The following is a 13527-nucleotide window of genomic DNA, read 5'->3' on the forward strand; positions in this document are numbered from 1 at the left end:
ACAATATAAGAAATGCCAACAGGTTTACTTCTTAGACTAATAATATTTTAGGTCAGAAAACCTCAACCTATGTAAAATTCAAACCATGACATTGGTTATGTGCATTTCCATCATTATTACATAGTTGAATTTTTTAGACAAACCGAAGTTTGTACATTGCCATCGTTATTGTAACATCTCATTTCGTGAAATGCTTCACGAGTTGCCCTCCTTATAATTCAAATAAGTAATGCTTCCCCATTAGAGAAGACTACTGTTACCTATTTTCAGTTGAGTACCACCACTTAGACAGCACCGTTTCAAATCTATTTGGCACCATTAATTTTCAGATTTTGTAATAATGAGGTCTGCCAAAAATATCAAAAAACTTAGCATTATACATTGTTAATGTACCTTTGGTACATTAACTTTGTCAGGCAATAATAAGAATAAAAATCTGTTTTGGTTTTCTTTTATATGTGAGAGAAACATCAAGAAAAGATACAAAGTAATTGAAATTAAAATATAATTAGTATCATATAAAATAATAAAAGCAGAATTACAGGGTTAATAATAAAGAAAATAAAAACCAATCAACTCTAATAAATTAAGGAAAGATTCTAATTTCATTTCATTTGTTTATGACATTATCAAATGCAACACAGTAGTGGCAAATAATGTAAGTAAGCTCATACTACATCAGCAAGGGGGGAAAAAACAAAAAAACATTTCCTGTATCACTTGTCCATCCTCTCTAATAGTATTTAGTATTGGTAGTGGCAAATGATGAAAGAAAGCAAGCTTATACAGTATCAGCTAAAAAAGTTAATAAAACTAAACTTAATTTTTCTTATTGGTGAAAAGCACTGTTAGTATTGCTGTAATAATATCTTAAACTCCTCAGATTTTAACAAAATCCATATGTTTCTTCAAAGTCTCATAAATCCAGAATGTTGCTATCACATTCATTTGCTAACCATGTAATTCAATGCTATTTTCACCAAAGCCACTCTTTGTGAAAGCAGGTGGTTTTTATGTTTGAAGCAGTACCCTCCCAAGCAATAAAACCACAATGAACAGCATCTAAGCCATTCCACTATGGCAGAAAACTGTTCCCTGATGTTGCTGATCAAGTATCTTGTTAGGTAGACTTTACTATATTTTCTTGAAGTTATAAATAACTAGATTCAGTTGCTGCAAAAAACTGGTAATATAGAGTTAAAGTGTTCACCAGCTTAAGTGTCACAGCAACATCCAAAATTTGGCAAGCTTGAGATTGATGGTTTTTTGGACAACAAATCTAATCAACCATGAAATGTCAACATTCAAGTCCAAATAAAGGGAGAATATACTGGCAGTGTGGCTGTATACATTGATAATATTCAATTAATAAAAAAATAATAATGAAGAGAAAAAAAATAAACAGAAACAAAGAGCCACATCATATAATTTTTTACTAACAGCTAAAGACTATACTGCCAACAAATAGGAATAAGACAAAAGGCTTTTAGTACAGAATAGTGATTTTTTATTTAATTTTCCACTGTTAAAAGACTTTTCGGAGAGAAAGTATTTTGTTTGGAAATAAGTTAAATTTCAATTAATTAGAATTACACTAAGTTTTGTATTAACTAAATAAAACAAAAATTTATTTCTCAAGGGATAAAATCAGACTTTGTAATATACAGTGGGGCCCAACATCCTTTGGTAATTTGTTCAACAAAACCCATAGTGGAATGAATTACCAGCTTAATGTTTTCAACACACAATGTTGAAAATATTTTAAGCTGTAATCAATAATACATTGATTTCCTGTAATTTGTTGCAAGACCATGACAAGCAACCCCAACAATTATAAAATATACTTCATGCTCATGGGTGTGAGCTAACAGAGGAGTTACAAGAGTTGAAGAAAATTATCAAGCTATACTTGATTTTTACATTAAAAATGAGTGTTTTATAAAGATTATTTAATAAATAGTTATAAAACACCTTAAAATAAAAAAAAAAAACAACAAATTAACATTTACCTTAGACTTGAAGTGCAGGACTGGTGAAATCGATGGCAGCATAGTGGTGGTGGGGTAGGTGTAACTGGCATCAGGTACTGTTTCTGGTGAACTTTTTTCAGCTTCCTGAAGTAAGAAATAACTTCACCTTCCATTTTACACATCAGGGGTTCAGTGTTTTCAATGTTGGGATTTTTTTTACCACTTCTCTTAAATTCTCCCAACAAGAAAAGAAAAGATAGTCTAACTCTTCAGCTGACACTTTTTGGGTGTCGTCGTCTTCTCCTCCATTGTCACACTCCATAATTTTCTCCAACTCTTGTAGCTCCTCTGTTGTTAGCTGACACTCATGAGCATCAATACCATCATCCATATCTTAATCAACCTCCAGACCCAGTAATTCGCCAAGAGTGATTAATTTGTCAAAGCACCATCATCTTCCTATGTTGATTTTTTTTGTTGTTTAATACCATGGGGGTGTTAGAGTGATACACTAGCAAGGGCTTCAGCTTAATCTCCAGAGGCATTAGAACCCAACAGGAGAGTGAGCGTATTGTTCATAAGCTTATGCCCAGGTAAACTAGTCTCATCCTTAGTGATGTATGTTCTCCTGGGAATTTGTTTCCAGAAGAGGCCAGTTTGTCAACATTAAAAACTTTCTGGGGAAAATAACCCTCCTGATTCAACGAATTCTTGGAATTCAGTTTTAAAGGCCTCAGCTCCTTCTTTATTAGCACTGAGTGCCTCTACATGCCTTATAACACTTTTGATATTCTCCCTCTGTTTGAAGCACTAGAACCTCTGCTGGCTTTAACGTCTTCAAAGCACACAGCATGCCACTGGTTAATGGGGCTTTAAGTTTCAGGTCATTACAGATCTGCTTAGCACATTTGCAGATAAATTGTCTAGGAATTGTGGCACCCATCATCTGCCTTACCTTTATTCATATTAGCAAGTCTTTCCATTTCCACCATAAAGCCCTTATGCACTGATGTGGAATTATCAGCAACTTTAACACTCTTTAAAATTTCCTTTTGTTTAACTATTGTAGAAATAGCTGATTGAGGGAAACCATATCCATGCACTAATTTTTACTGCAAGTTTTTTGTTATTATCTCCTGCTTCACTTTAATGGAAATTTTATTCTTAATTTACACTTTAGAAGACAATCATAAATTTCAATTTAATTAATAAATTCAAAAATAACCACAATTTAATTGTAATTCACAAAAATGCTCTGTTTACACAGAACAACCAAATCAAACAGAAGATAAAGAATAACAATGGGCATTACTTATTTCAAAACAAAACGGGAATATTATGCTGAAAAATAAAGATGCTGATTGGTTGATAACAATCGTATAAAAACAAACAAGCGATGTTGGGTGTACTGATTGGCCAAGCCTCCACCTGTGTCCGGAAATTTCCAACCATGCATTGTTCCCAGCTGTACCAGAAAACCATCAGTTCCCGAAAACATCATCAGTCCTTAAAACGAAAGCTTTATTAAAGGTAATCAGTTCCAGAGAATATTAGATGTCAATGTTAACAGAAATCGAAGCCTCACCATATATTAACAAATTTTGTGAGAAACGTATGTAGAAAAACTTATCCTTTAGCAGGGGAACAATATGTACTTCATATAAATGAGAATTTTATACAAGCCAAGTTTGTATTAACGAGATTCTACTGTGTGTGTGTGTGTGTGTGTGTGTGTGTGTGTGTGTGTGTGTGTGTGTGTGTGTGTGTGTGTTTTATGGCTATACTTTTACTTAAAAAATAATCAGAAGTTCAGAACTGAAGATCATTCTGAGAGCATATTAAAATTCCACTGGATGATTGCATTATACTAGGAGTTCAGAAACTGCTCTTCAGGGAAGATTCTGTTATATAGAAAGAGCAGGTGATCTAGTGATTTTGGTGAAAGGTTTTAATAACTTAATAATGGATGTCACATGGTCAAAAACACTTGCTTTAGTAAGAGTTAGAGCCTTTCTTAACATTTGTATGGTAAACGCCGATTGCAAGAGTGAAACCCTTGCAGGGCTCTTTTTTTTTTTTTTTTTTTATGTGAACCCCAAACACGAGAGGTATTAGAACCTATAGTACTTAATACCATGCTTGGGTTAGGGTTGAAGGAGAAGTATGGGGGGAGGGGGATGCCGGAAACTTTGCTCTAGAGACTAAACATGGGTTTCACCACTTCAAGCCTCCAATAAGCAAAGTGGTGGTATTTCACCGGTTGATGAAAGCCATCTACCACCTATCAAATTTTAGTTGATAGCCACCAATAGCATTTGTCAGAAATGTCCAACTTCCGCCTGCCTATTCATTCTGAAGATAGATGACCATGGCAATAAAACCGGTTTAATGTGCTTCAGTTTATCTCTTTCATCTTCCCAATTAGTTGCCACTGGTGTATGCAACAATTGCACCAGATTATTCATTGCCAGAAATTCCTAATGTGTACAGGTAAAATACTTTCCATCTTGTTTTCAGTGAAGGCAGGATCAGAGGCATCCAAGGGTATGTTCAGTCTTGCAATGAACTTAGAATCAGTAAATATTATACTTTTTTGTGTGCTGAAAGTTATCTAAATACTGCATTAATTCAGAAAAACTGCAGCTATTCCGACTTTGGTTTCACTTTTTGACCCATCTGTGTATACTGGAATGTAATAGGAATATTCAGCTTGTATGGTGCCATACAACTGATGGACAAGCAGTTGCAATACAGAGTTTTCCACCACAGCATAAACATCCTGAGGCTAGTCACAGACATTCTCTCAAGTATGACAAGCAAACTCACTACCAGAGTATCTAAAATGCTGATGAAACTGATATTCAGGTGACCCTTGTGTGATTCAAGTGGAATGAATCGTCGTGAAGTTCAGTCTTTTAGATAACAAAATCATCTGCTTGGACTTTCACAATGGTGGGACTGCTAGTAACCCCCAGGGAATAATTCCTGAAATACTGCGTCTAGTATACTGGGGGTGACCACCCAGGTGTAAACCAATGTAGGTGTGGGGGGGGGGGTGATCGAACACACACAAGAATGCTATCCCTGTGTTACCAGGCAATACTAAGTGGTGACTCATTCGCTGGTACAGTACCACTTTGCTTATTAGAGACTTGAAGTGGTGAAACCCATGTTTAGTCTCCAGAGTAAAGCTCCAGCAAACCCCCCCCCCCCCCCAACCTACACCCTTAAAAGATAACCGTTTCACAACATCACCAAATTTTGTTCCCAGCAGACATATCCCAGTCCTATTCCACCTATCCTGAGTGCATAAAATATTCCTCATTTCCCTGAAAAAAAAAGTTACCAAAAATAACAACTTTCTGCAAGATCAATGCCTCCTACTCATGGTGACAACACTGCATAGCCAAATACATGAGATTAGGTTCCAATGTTAAGGTGGGGAGCTGAGTGCTTGATGAGTCCCCTGATTTAATTCCTTCAAGTGCAATGGCCCTTCTCTTCAAGTACTCAAATTTTTCCAATAAAATGCTAACGTTTTCTGCTTAATTATCTCATTAAGTTCTAGAAAGTAACAAAAATTCCATTATTATTACAAGTTTATTTTAATTTTATTGAAATACCTACTTTTATAGATAATATATGGGTTCCAGCTTTGACCAATTCATCTGCAAGCCTTAAATAATAATTGAGATCATATTTAGTTCTTGAAGGGTTCGATACATCGCCTGTATATGAAATTGCACCCTCAACTACACCTCCTATATAGAACAAAGGAAAACAGTAATATAATGCAAACTTAGAAACTAACATTGAATGTAATACAACTAAACAATACAACTTAAATCACTGCAAGTTCCTTTTTGACAAAACACTCTTATGGAAGCATAAAATTCTGGACAATATTCAAAAATTAACCTCAGACAAAACAAATTTTCTCTTGGGAAGAACAGAACTGTTTCTGTGGAAATTTTCAATACATTAAACAGAATACAAACAACATCAGTTGTTACAGATTTGGATTTTATTGGCACAGCAGTAAAAAAGATTTAATTCCCTAAAGGCAAGTCATAAAAAATTAAAATATAGATTTTTGTAAACTGAATAACATGTTATCCTATTAAAAATACTATAAACAGTTTACTTTATATAGATATATAATTAACCATATTAGTTAATCTTAAACAGATAAAAACAACTGACACATGGCAACCATCAGATGAAACCTGACTGAATGTGCAAGGTTCAGTTAGATGGTTAAAAGCAATAAAACATTCCCACTTTAACTTAAAATAGTGTCGCTATATTCACACAAAAGAGGGTCATCAGCTTTCAACAGAAAAGAATGTGTAAGATGGTACATTCTTTTGTGTCTTATAATACTGAACAAGACAATGTCCTCTCTACAGCTTCTGCACCCATTGGACTGTCATAATTTGATTAGTTTTAATCTGGTGTAATTTGTAACTTGTTCATGTCATTAATTGCTACTGGGAATATATCTTATTGCATATTTCTTCTTCTACAGTCTGAATAGGAGACTAATAAACAGTGTTCTTGGAAATTGATGGTTTTAATATCAGCCAAATAATTTTCTCTAATTCCACTGTGACTACAGATCCAGCAAAAGCAGGTGGAGAACTGAATTCATAGAGAGAGAGAGAGAGAGAGATATGATCAATACAAGAAACTATCAAAGTAGTATATCTCTTCACTGCTAAAGCCTGCAATCTGCTTAAAGAATTTGTGCATATATGCATCATTAATATTGGCAAGTTCTTAAGTGATCCAATGCTACCTTTATAGCAATTCTTCAGTGTATATGCTACATTCAAGGAAGAATCTGCTCAGATACAGTAATGTCTGGAAGGGACAACTGCTCCTGTCAACACAATAACAATGGTTATTTGCTTCCACATAGAGATTATGAACAGGAAATGTATAAAATCCTCCATCAGCAATACAAATTATGTGATGGTATATAGGATTCAACCATCAAAATACCTCAATCAGTCAGTAGGGATCCCAGTACCAAATATTGCCGATAACAACACAAGTGTGGGAAAGATTTCCAATGATATTGAAAAACTTCCCATATGGGAAGTCCCAAATGTCATTAATGTTAACTATGGAATCTTGAAAATTCCTATATACCTTTGTATGCATTATTTCGGTTTTGCATTTTAACTCTGTTTCCAAGAGGTGGTCTACTTATGTTGTTCAAGCTTCTCTTTTTTAGGGAATAAGGACATTTGCCCATGTCTTCCTTGGCATATATTTCTAGGAATGGCTCATCCTGGTTTTCTTTTTCATCTATATCCATATGATCATGGAGAGATGGTTTCTTGCTCTTTAGGTTTCATAGCTGGCTGTGAAGTAGGAGATACATTCAGGAAATGTAACTGGCATGTGTTGATGGCTGGAAGTCGGCAGTGAAGAGGTTTTCATGTCAAATTAGTATTAAGTGAGCACAATGTGTTATTCAGATGTTAAGAGGAGCTCAAAAGTTGGTTTTAACAGCAGTAATAGTCTTTTCTATTTGCACTGTTGGAAGGTTTCTGTTGGGAAAGATTCAGAAATAAAAAAAAACTGCATTTCTAAATTTTTTTTTTTTTTTCATGTTTCACAGTCTTTGGAATAGGTAGAGTGATTACTTCTATAGTAATCACTTACCATAATACAGGAAGTACATATCGCCTATGAGTACCCAAACTTTTCTGAAGCACCTGACAGGATTCAATATATATATACATTCATCAGATGTAAATGGCATACTAACAACTCTGCTGATATGCATTTATATCTAGAGATGTGGTCTCCAAAGTTGAGTGCATGCACCCCTAGGGGTGCGCAAGATGCTCCATTGGATGCTCAAGATATCCGCAATAAATCAATATTTATTAATTATGAAAACATTAGGTTTTCAAAACCTAATTGAAAATAAAAATTATAAATAAATGTTTTTTTAATACTTTAATATGCAACTTGGTTTGATCACGCAGCTTTATTTGATCATGTACGTTCAAATACATGCATTTTGTACTTGAACTACAATTTAATTTTGTTTTGTACTTTTTTTTTTTTTTATTTGTGATCTTTTAAAATTGTGACTTTAGATATTTGTGACTTTAGATGCCTTCCCTGTAAATGATCTGTAAATAAATAAATTAAAAAAAAATAAATTAAACTTAAATATTTATTTTTTTATTCCAGGGTGCGCACTAGTCCTTTTAACTAAAATAAGGGTGCATGACCAAAAAACGTTTTGAAACCACTGATCTAGAGGACCAACGTGATTCATCCCTTTCCTTCTAGTGGTAATATACCAATATAATTCACTGCTACTTTTGTTTGCATTCTTAGTCAAAAACTTCCCATAATCTACTTTAGCTTGATACACCCCCCCCCCACCAAAGTAAGTTTATTATAAACTAGTTTATACTTACTGCAGAACTCTGTATTGCATGACAATTAACAATCATGCAAAGCAGTTTTCTGCAGCAAGTATAAACTAGTTTCTCATGATTGGTATGAAATTGCTTAGTGGACTCTGTAATTACCCATTTGGCATTTACACTTTTTAGGAAAACTGGTTGATCCCACTACAATCACCTTTACGAAAAACCTTTCTTTTTTTTTTTTTCATTTCTTAGAAATCTTACACTGATATGCTACAACTAATGCCATCTAAAAAGTTCCTTAACTTTAAGATTCTTAATACATGATGAATTACTGCTAATAACCAGATCAAGAATACTGCTTTCTCTTGTTACCTCTCTAACACGTTGCATAGAAAGGCAAACTGAAAAATTTTTTCTTACTGAGTGAGCTGCCTACCCATGAGCTCTAATTAATATCCCCAATGACAAGATGTTTTAAACTGCTGAGGATACCATTTGATTCAGTTCAGGCCATTATGTTATTGCTGTAAGGTTCCAAGTGCACTGTGTTATTATGCATTATGTCTGCACCAGTTTTTTACAGCTGATTTGCATATTCAGGCATTATGACTGAAGATCTGAGAATGATGCAAGTAAGTGCCAAGTTTATCCCATCCATTCTCACTCAAGATCAAAAGCACCTTTATCACAAGTCAATCTGTGTCAGATGGTATGACTCACTTGGTGACACAATCAGTCAATTTAAGAAATCCAATGAAATATGACAGAGCATACAAGCATTCACAAAAGACTTCCAAAAATGTTTTGATTAGTGACACAATGGAACAAGGGTGTAGTTACAAAGCAGCTTATATTGAAGAATATCAATGATGCAAATATTTATCATTGAATAAAATAACTTTTTTCAATATTAACACTTTTTTTTTTTTAATCAAACCTTGTATGAACTGCAGTTACTGCTCACTTTTCCATTTTTTCCCTACTGTAACGATATATTAATCAAGGGAATGTGGTAATACCCATAAGGTAATACTTACTCTGGTCATTATTATTCTTCAAATAATATATAATTTATCTTAGTATTGTGGTGAAGTAAAAGGTTCATTCATATAAAACTTTTGGAATAAATAACATTTGGCTCAAACATGCCCTCATGGGATAGACAGTCCCATTGTGTCACCAAGACTTAAGTTAGTCACACCATCAGAATGACAGACAGCCTATATGTATTCATGAAAGACTTCCAAAGACTACTGCATAGTGGGGGGGATGAAAAAATTAACACCCAACTATTTTCATCTCATTGCTTGAGTGTAAGAAGACTTCTGGCTACATTCTTGAGGAAGTTCAAAAACGTTGAGCTCAACAGCACTCTGCTTCTCAGCTGTACTGCTGAAGCATTAAGATGTGGTGAGGCTCATGTTATCATGAAGCAATTTAAGTCACGCTGCTACACAGAGTGCTTAGTATCAAGGAGCGATAAAACACCAATTCTGATTAGTTTGCTTTTTAATTAACATTAGTTCTGATAACATTTAAGAGATCTTCATTGTGGATTTATTCATAAGCTAAACCATATCATGTGGGGGCACAGGATGAATTTAATCACATTACTGATTCCACACTATTAAATATGAAAAATCACAGCAACAAATGGATAATAAAATTTTTTTAACAATTTAAATATTATGCAAATTTCATTAAAAACTTGGATGTTATCAAAATAAGTAAAACATTTCACACTTTACCAACTTTTCCAGCAGCTTCCATTCCTAGAAAAAGGTTAGGAAGATAATTAAGGGAGTCAAATACTCTGAAAATGTCCATTCCACATTGTTTAGCCAATTCACAAAACCTAGAAAAAAAAAATTATATCAAATAATGAAATACATAGATGAATACATACTAAACTGCACAAATTTGATAAATAAAACTGACATTCCTGACAGCACTATGAAACAGCATCCTTAATATTTTTTATGTGCTTAATTTTCATGAGAGCCACACCATAAAAGGAGTCTGTTGTTTAGGTAGAGTTGGCATTAGCATTAGTAGAGACATATGATGCAAGGAAGCAAGCTTATATAGCATCAGTGCAAAAAAAAAAAAAAAAACCCTTCCTATTTCACCCATAAATTCACTCCAAATATTTGTCTAGTTCTGCCTTGAACTTATTTAAGTTGTTGACAACCACAACAACAGATGGAATTTATTCCAACTATCAACCACCCGCTGGCTAAAGGCAAATTTCCGCACATCTATTCTACAATTGTCTTTCTCAATTTGAATTTGTTCCCTCAGGTGAGTAATATGATCAAAATGAAGAATCCCATCAGCACTGAGCTTGCTCAAACCATTCAAGGCCTTATACACCTCAATTAGATCACCTCACAGGTGTCGAGTCTCCAGATATTGAAATTTGCAGTTCTTAAGCCTTTCTTGGTAACAACACCTCTTTCTCACTAATCTTGTTGCCCTTTTCTATACTCATTCCAGCAGCTCCACATCCTGCCTAAAATGAGGCCTCCAGTAAACTGAGGCCTCCAACCTGTATGCAGTACTCAAGGTGTGGCTCAGAAAACTTCATATCTGACTACACAATTACTCCCAGGTCCTTTTCATTCTTCACTATGTTGAGTGTAGTACCACCCAGTTGGGATGTTACTCTGGGGTTACTGCAACCCATATGCAGTACTTTACATTTATCAATGTTAAACTTCAGTTGTCACCTCTCAGCCCATCTACTCAACTTTTCCAGATCCTGTTGCAGTAGTGTACTGTCATTACCAACCCTGCCAACTTTCATCTCATCTGCAAACTTAGACATTAACCCTGATATACCTTCATCAATATCATTGATAAATACAGAAAACAAACCCTGTGGGGACTCCACTAATAACATCAGTCCACGAAGAGCAGTGTCCATTGAATTACTCTGTCTTCTCCCACTCAACCATCCTTTTATCCATTGTAGCAACTTGCCCTTAATGCCATTGTGCTCCAATTTGCAGAGTAGTCTTCCATGTGCAACAGTATCAAAAGCTTTCCTAAAATCCAAGTATATATCAAAATAATATTTTGCATTCAGTTCCTTTGTAACCACATCATAGTATCCAATCAAATTGTCAGACAAGACCTTAAACTCATGTTTAAGGTCTTGTCTGAATTATAACTGCAATCTTGTCTAGATGATCCTACATTGCTTCTTTAACCAGTGACTCAATTATTTTACCCAGAAAGAAGTCAAACTAACAGGTCTGTAATTACTCGTGCCACCCCTTGATCCCCTTTGTGAATTGAGGACACATTTGCATGTCTCCATTCTATGGGGACCTCCCATGAGTCCAAGGAGGTTAAATTTATTCTCAAGTTATGGGGTGTGAAGACATTTAAAATGAGGCCTAGGTATGAGAATCACCATACTAATTGTGAACCTCACCACAATCACCATTAGAAATGACTCACTGGAGAAAAACCATTAATAGTGTTTCAGTGGAGCACAGGTCAGAAAAGGTTTTCCGAAACAACAGTGTAACTTAAACTATAAGGGAAATTCAAAGACATCAATACCATATCTGTCAATTCCTTCAGCATATTTTCCCTAGAAATATTAGAACCATAATACACTAAAGCCCTTATATAAAAAACATTTATTCTTCAACAGCTTTTTTCTCTAATCAATAATTTATTTAGTGGTTCAACACATTTATTTTTGCACTCGGATGAATTTGAACCTTTTTGATACCTATGTGCACTCATGACATGAATCCTATTTTAAACATCAACAGTAATTTAAAATCACTGCATGATTTTATTTACCCAGTATTATTTTTCTGGTCTTGTTATCTTGGTGAAACCTTTCACCCTGCAATTCATTCACAGTACCCAAGGTTCTGTGGAAAGTATTTTAGGTGGTTGCGCAAAAAAATTAACCTTCACATTTATATATATTAGGCACTGGTTAAAGAAGCACTGCAGGATCATTTAGACAAGACTTCAGTTATAGCTCAGACACAGCATGGTTTTGTTAAGGGGAAGTCTTGCCTGACCAACTTGATTGGATACTATGATGCAGTCACAAAAGAACTGGATGCAGGGAATAACTTTGATATTATATACTTGGATCTTAGAAAGGCTTTTGATACTGTTGCACATGGAAGACTGCTACACAAATTGGAGCAGTGTGACATTGGAGGCAAATTGCTGCTATGGATAAAGGGGTGGTTGAGGGGGAGAAGACAGAGAGTGGTAATCAATGGACACTGCTCATCGTGGACTAATGTTATTAGTGGAGTCCCTCAGGGCTCAGTGTTGGGTCCATTATTGTTTTCTGTATTTATAAATGATATTGATGATGGTATATCAAGCTTAATGTCCAAGTTTGCAGATGATACAAAGGTTGGCAGGGTTGTCAAGGACACTACTGACACTATGCTGCTGCAACAGGATCTGGAAAGGTTGAGCAGATGGGCTGAGAGGTGGCAAATGAAGTTTAACATTGACAAATGTAAAGTACTACACATGGGAAAATCAAGGACACTACTGACACTGTGCTGCTGCAACAGGATCTGGAAAGGTTGAGCAGATGGGCTGAGAGGTGGCAAATGAAGTTTAACATTGACAAATGTAAAGTACTACACATGGGAAAAAGCAACCCCAGAGCAACGTATCAACTCTGTGGTACTACACTGACAGTGGTAGAGAATGAAAGGGACTTGGGGGTGATTGTGCAGGCAGATATGAAGTTCTCTGAGCAGTGCAGACGGGTTGCAAGAGTAGCTCATGGAGTATTGTCAATGATATACAGGAATTTTTCCAGCAGGGATAAGGAGGTGATTATTCCATTGTATAAGGCAATGGTCAGGCCACACCTAGAGTACTGTATACAGGTCTGGAGGCCTCATTTCAAGAAGGATGTAGAGCTGCTGGAACGAGTACAGAGAAGGGCAACAAGATTAGTGAATGGAACAAAGGGGTGCTCTTACGAAGAAAGGCTTAAGTTTTGTAAATTACAGTGTCTGGAGACTAGGCACCAGCGAGGTGATCTGATAGAGGTGTATAAAGCCTTGAATGGCTTAAGCATGCTCAATGCTGATGGGATTCTTCCTCTAGCTCAGAAAAATCACCTGAGAGGGCATAAATTCAAATTGAGGAAA

The 13527-nt window shown here is 35.3% G+C and overlaps 1 protein-coding gene across 5 annotated transcripts in view; it reads right to left on the reverse strand.

Annotated features, from left to right (window-relative positions):
• The window catches only part of PCB (Pyruvate carboxylase), a 593745-nt gene that overhangs the window by 144365 nt on the left and 435853 nt on the right, over positions 1 to 13527 (reverse strand). For all 5 annotated transcript variants that reach the window (XM_090389678.1, XM_090389679.1, XM_090389675.1 and 2 more), the window contains 2 exons: positions 10120 to 10226; positions 5598 to 5731 (listed from right to left, as the gene is read on the reverse strand). In XM_090389678.1, the coding sequence (XP_090245804.1) occupies positions 5598 to 5731; positions 10120 to 10226 (241 nt within the window). The remainder of the gene's footprint in view (positions 1 to 5597; positions 5732 to 10119; positions 10227 to 13527) is intronic.

This window comes from Mastigoproctus giganteus, chromosome 2, assembly GCF_048544385.1.
Source record: "Mastigoproctus giganteus isolate SK-2022 chromosome 2, ASM4854438v1, whole genome shotgun sequence".
Taxonomy (NCBI): domain Eukaryota; kingdom Metazoa; phylum Arthropoda; class Arachnida; order Uropygi; family Thelyphonidae; genus Mastigoproctus; species Mastigoproctus giganteus.